The sequence below is a fragment of the Protopterus annectens genome, chromosome 1.part2, assembly GCF_019279795.1.
Source record: "Protopterus annectens isolate FY-2018-M chromosome 1.part2, PAN1.0, whole genome shotgun sequence".
NCBI classification, from domain to species: Eukaryota; Metazoa; Chordata; order Ceratodontiformes; family Protopteridae; genus Protopterus; species Protopterus annectens.
Genome location: NC_056727.1, coordinates 658,253,298 through 658,259,839, shown reverse-complemented (window position 1 = coordinate 658,259,839; position 6,542 = coordinate 658,253,298). Strand labels below are relative to the sequence as shown.

At 39.6% G+C, this 6,542-nt stretch overlaps 1 protein-coding gene across 2 annotated transcripts in view; it reads left to right on the top strand.

Moving 5' to 3' along the window:
• The first annotated feature begins 238 nt into the window (after window positions 1–238).
• Window positions 239–6,542, top strand: part of LOC122790628 (cytochrome c oxidase assembly protein COX20, mitochondrial) — a 283,384-nt gene continuing 277,080 nt past the window's right edge. Inside the window, exon 1 of one of the 2 annotated variants that reach the window (XM_044058162.1) lies at window positions 239–376. In XM_044058162.1, the coding sequence (XP_043914097.1) occupies window positions 344–376 (33 nt within the window). In that variant the 5' untranslated portion in view covers window positions 239–343. The remainder of the gene's footprint in view (window positions 377–6,542) is intronic. The other variant, XM_044058155.1, reaches the window with a different exon arrangement.

The window sequence follows — 6,542 nt, the reverse complement described above, 5'->3', positions numbered from 1 at the left end:
AGTGTTTCAGATACAGAGTAACTGTTTTATGCAACTATTACATAAAATATAGGAAATAAATTTGTCCTAAAACCTCAGGACATTTGCCATTTTTGCAGGGCACAACTGCCCCTTGCAAAGTGGGACAGGTGGTAACCCTAGTGTTAACAGTGCCATTGCTACCGACAAGAAGAAGTTAAGCAGTTTATTTTGTAGACGGAACGATCGTTCTAGTTTCTGAGTACCGGGACCTTGGTTAAGTGACCCTACCTCCGTGTTACAATGTGTTCCGTATAATACTTCCCTCTTAAAATGCATGGAAGGTTGAGAACATCTTAAAAAAATAAAACTTATAACGTAAAGGATGGGAGACGGCAGTGAAACTGAAAGCCAAAAGGTACCACTTGACTCGCCTTCCATTTTGAAGTTTTAGGTTTAAATAATTAATAATGTACAATGATATAAGCCATGACGTCTGCCTGTGATTTTTAGCCAAAATGTCTTACTTGGATTGTCTCAAGGGTAAACCAGCCTGCTGTGCAAGCAGTGTGCAGTAAAATTATGACGCAGGCGACCCTTACGCTGTTTTGTTCGTTTGTGCTGTATACCCCATTAATCAAAACGCAGGAGTAGATATGAACAGTGACAAATGTGCTAAAAAGGAAGCAGAAGTCGGTTGGTGAGGCAGATTAGTAGTTATTTTCACCGCAGTCAAAGTAAATAACACGAGTGAGGAAAGGGTATAAATGTCATTTTTTTGCTGCGGCACATATCTAATAGTGTTTCAGCTGGTGTCAGAGTCTAAGCTAAGTACGTGAACTAGAAGTAACATGCAGAAATATGCTACTGTTAATTTCTAATATTCTTCGATAATTACTATAGTTACGGTAACGTGCTGCGTGTCTGGTTTACATGCAAGCATAAATCTCAGTGTTACTTCCAGAATCGGGGACAAATAATAAGGATCTGTTAATCTGACAAATTGATATAACTGCTACCTATGCCACACGGTGACCTAAAGAACTACTGAGAAAACAAAATATGAGGGGGTTGGCATAGCAGTTAAGGTGTTTACCTTATAAATCACAAGGTACATGATTTGATTCTCACATTTGAAGGGAATTAGCTAGGTTTAAAATGGCCTGCGAGGGCAGCTAACCTAGTACTTGCCTGTGAACCTGTAATAAAAAAGTATGAATTAACAGTTTTCTTAAGCAAAATAACTGTGTAATTCTGAAATGTTTTAATTAAGTATAATCCAGCACATTTTCTCCAAGATCGCCAGTTTTAGGAGGGACAGGGCAAATTGTGCACCAAAATCAGGACATTTGAGAGGTTTGCCTATAAGTAAAATGCGTTAACAATTCTTTTTAAACAATAACTTAACAGCGTCATATGTTGTAAGGATGCATATTAAACGTGGGAGCAAGTCATATCTCTGTCAACTTCTTAGTGCAAAACATTCAGACAAAGCCTGTAATAATGGGGGGGGGGGGGACAAAAGTTCATAAATAGGGACAGAGTTTAAATACAACTCTTGTAAACTTGGAAATTTGCTAGAATAACAAGATGTTTTGTCATGCGTTTTCTGAAGGCTGTGAAATCTGAAACTGTCATTTCAATGATTTCCCGGGGGAAAAATGATTTTAAGAGAAACTCACTAAAAATCTTGATTTTTCTGTGAAAGTCTTGGCAGTTGATTTTAGTTTTAGAAGCCCTGAAGTGGAACTTTGCAGGTGTGGGTGTGCCCCATCTAAGATGCTATGACTTGCTGTGAAAAGCAGGACTTTAGAAGAGCACTGTATTTTTATTTAGTAAGGGGGCTGCTTCCCTCTGCAGCCCAGCTGTATATATACAGTTGACTCTTATTAACAAAAATAATCCAGTAAATCTACCACTTCCAACCAGATTATAAATACATTAGGAGAAAAATGCCAACTGGTCTGGGTGAAGGCTGGTTTGCTTCTGTGCATCCTGGCAGTATTGCAAGCAAGTGTAGCTGACAATTCAATAGTGTACTGTGCAAGCATAACTCTAACTCTTAAAATCTGTACAAATTTGAGAAACTAACAGATAAAAGGTACTGCTGTGTGGTGGCAGTTACTTGTAGTGACCAACACATTTGCATAATGTTGTCTTTCTGAATAGAACAGGCCAGTTACATCCAGTCGTGAAAATGTGTGAAAAAAATGACTGTGTGTTTCAGTATTATGATAATTAAATTCTTCCAACCTCATTCCTAAAACTCTAACCCAAGAATACTAAATGTAAAACTCAACCTTTAAAATTCTGATCGTAACCTTAATCCTAAACCTAACTGTTTACACTAAAGTCTTTGCACTACCCCAAAATCCAAAAGTTCTAACGTTGTTTGTAACGTTAACTGTAAATCCCAACAACACAATTAATGTCTCTATCTTGAGCCTTGTTGGACTAACAACATGAGTGAAGCTTCAGACAACATAACTAGTAATTATGCTGCTTATACAATATGTCCCCTTAGTCACTGCAAGTCAGCATTGACTTTCTGGGTGATGGGGAAGGAAGCAAACCTGCCACAGCTGCGCAGGAGCAAGCACTCCTAGTTAATATGACATCCTATGAGGACACACAACATTGGAGAAAGTTAAATATATTTGCATAAATTGTTTAACTCAGTTTGACACAGTACGATGCAGATTTGCCGAATTGGTCTTCCTGTCAGAAACTCGCTCTGATACCGCTGAAGATTTTTCGGCAGGGGAATTTTCCCCATGCACGCCATGAAATGGGGGATGTCCCATCACCCTGATGCGATCTCCCAGTTAGTTGTATGAGTATGCGCACCACATCAATATCATAAATGCCAAGTACCTCCAGTCTATATTTATAATCCGAGAGGTCAGAAATAATCAGGGTCAAAGACCAGAAATCAGAGAGAGTTTTCAGGTATTTGTACTATTTAGCTGAAACATTAATAAAATAATAGAATTTGCATTAACATGCTTTTTTGAAAAATGAGGTTTTTTTTAATCTTGCCCAACCTGCCATGATCATGAGTGCGTCTTCTCTGCCCGCAACCAATTGACCAATTTATTCCAGGGAATGTTCGCTGGGCATTTCCAGTCTAGGTGAAAGGCCCTATGGGCCATTTATTCCTGACTGGGAGTCTGCAATTGGCCCTCTCTTCCCCATCAAGATTCGAGTGGTGAGGAACAGGCCAGATTGCTGGTTCAGGGTGGGGGGGCAGCCTAACCTCTCCACCCTTGGCAACTCCTACCTATGTGATCACGGTCTTCCAATAGGAAGTGTGCCATCACATAGTAGGAATGCACTGCTGACAGCGCAGCCTCAGCAGATTTGAACTCTATTAATTGAACACCTAGTGCTCCCACTAGCTGTCACCCTTATAGAGTGCCAAAACTGCCTCCCTCCCTTCAGAATGGGTGAGCCAGCAGGGGATGCTCACTTCATCCTCTGCAGCCAGCTCCTACAGGCACTAATCAAAGTCTGTTCATCTGTGCTGTTACAGGGCTTTATCCCTCTATATCCTGGATTTAGCTTTTTTGTACAATAAGCGTTGAACTGTAATGCTTTACATGATTTGTTTACAGTAGTTTTTACATGTTCTATTACAGAATTATAAAGACATTAGAAGTATAAACAAGAAAATTCACTATTTACATGCCCTCCTGGATGTCCACTCCCCTGATATACTATGCCTTACCGAGACCTGGCTCAAGCCTACTACCATTGATAATGAGATTATACCCCTAGGGTACAATAAAGTACCCCAAATGCCTTGTTTACTAACAATGCAGAAATACTCATCACAGAGGTCCAACTCAACAAACGCAAATCTATAAACATTGCATGTATCTATATTCCCCCAGGTGACAACACAGATACCTTGGAGGGTATCCTCCAATGGCTCTCCACTAACTGCCCCCAGGAAACTATTATTCTTGGGGATGTTAATATCGATTGGAATATTTGCTCTTCAGACTTCCCCTCCACTCATATAAATTTACATGGCTTCTTCCTGATGATATCTTCCCCAACCAGAATCAATAAGCCTAACAAAAAACAAAGTATCCTAGACTGGATATTAATAAACAACCTACCCCAGATATATAAAACAGGCACCCTAACTGAGGACTTTAATGATCACTTCCTGACCTATATAATCAGAAAAAAAATGACGTCCCTCAACAATCTTCCTTTAAAATCATTAGAAGTTGTAATAACTTTATTCAGACTAAATTTGAGAATGAACTTAACACACGTGACTGGTCTAACCTATGGCTACTTCCACTAGATGAAGCGGTCTCATAACTCTACATTTCTTGCTATTCTGGATAATCATGCTCCCCCACGCACTATCAGAACCAATAACAAAGTAGCACCATGGCTGTCCAATGATACAAGACAAAAAATTATTAGCAGAAACAAAGCGTGGACCTCCTGGAGAACCACTAAGTCCCCAAAAGACCATTTTATATAAACAGCTGAGAAATGATACAAAGAAGTCTGTTATGCTAGACAAAAAGAATTACTACTGTATGAGAAATGATACAAAGAAGTCTATTATGCTAGACAAAAAGAATTACTACTGTAATCAGCAACAAAAGCACCAAAATCAACCACAAAAATTCTGGTCAGGCATAAACAAACTTCTCCACCCTGGCCAATCAACTACCCCTACCCCCTTAACTACCCTCCAACAACCTCCTAAAATTGTTGCTAACACCTTTAACACTTTCTTTACAGAAACTGTGCAATCCCTAGCCAGTAAGCTATCTCCCTATACCCCGAGTACCACCAACACCACACCAGATAATACGATCCCCTTTAAGCTTGATCCAGTACCAACATCTTTTATTAAGTCCCTATTTAAAAATTGAAACCCACCACCCTTTCAGCAGACCTACTACCTGCAGAATATCTCCAAAAAGCCACCAATGAAATAGCATACCCCATATCAATTTTAATCAATAGAACCACTAATGAAATAGCATACCCCATATCAATTTTAATCAATAGAACTATCCACGAAGCCTATATCCCCCACATATTGAAAATCTCCCACATTGTTCCTTTTCATAAAGGAGGAGATTCCACTGAACTTTAAAATTATAGGCCTGCAGCCATTGTCTCCCTTGGCTAAAATAATGGAAAAATGTATCCACAAGCAATTTCTTGCCTATCTGAATCAGAAAACACTCTCTTAGCCCCCTCCCAGCACAGATTTAGACCTTGCCATAGTACAACTTCAGCCCTTCTCTCCTTCTCCCATACAATAAATCAAAACCGTAATGACAACAAGCTGTCCCCAGCTCTCTTCCTTGACCTATCCAAGGCATTTGATATGGTAAATCACCAGCTACACTTAAACACATTAAAATCACTCTCCATAGATAACGTAGCAATTACCTGGTTTCATTCTTAACTAAGTGACAGACAACAAGCTGTACTATGGAGGAATAACCTATCGTCCCTTTTACCAGTCACCCTTGGAGTCCCACAGGGATCTGTATTAGGTCCCCTCCTATTCTCCATATTCATTAATGACCTGTAAAAAGTCATCCCTGATGCAACTTGTATTCAGTATGCAGACGACTCAACTCTAATCTGCTCTGCCACCTCCCCCACAGATTTACAGTCCTTGTCCCAAATCACTTTCAACAAAGTAGAGAACTGGCTCACTGGTCACCAACTACTATTAAACCCAAATAAAACCAAACTATTACTCTTCTCCCCCACTCACAAGGTCCCCTCACCATAATATCTAACAATGGTACTATAATTTCCCCAGAACCTGTACTAAACTACTGGGAGTGATCATCGACAACAACCTCAAGTTTGATGCTCACATAGACAAAACTATTAAAACAGTTAATAAAAATTTAGGCTCTTTATACAAGATTAAACCATTCCTAACCCCATCTGCTAGAACTGTTATTGCCCGTACACATCTGCTGTCGACCCTTCTTTATGCCTTACCCATCTTCGTAAACCTAAGCAAATCAAACCTCAATAAATTTACTAGGTGCTACAGTAACATTGCCAGATTTGCCACAGGATCGGCTTATAGAACCCATCACTTCCTTAACCTTCAATCGTTAGACTGGCTTGAACTTTACCTTATGAACTGCAATATAACCAACTAATAGTTGTTCACAAAATCCTCTAGCAACCAGACAGTACACCCATACTGAAAAATATTAATTCTCCCTACAGTAACCTAAAATCCCTTCGCTCTTACAAAAAATTGCTAGTGCAAACTGTTGAAACCAACTATTCATCTGGTGAATCACTATTCTCCAACTCTGCCAGTAAAAACTGGAACCTACTTCCTACTGAACGCACAACTGACCCCTCCTTATCCCAATTCAAAAAAAATCCCTTAGGAAATACCTAAAAATGCAGTGGCTTTGTCCCTGTCCAAACCCCGACTAACCCCCACTCAAACATAATTCATAAATGAGAACCTCATTACAAGAATAAAACTCTGACATGTTAAGTTGTCAATCTCGCCTTCATTCTTGCTTGATGGGTTCGGAGCCGATCCTCGGCTCGACTTT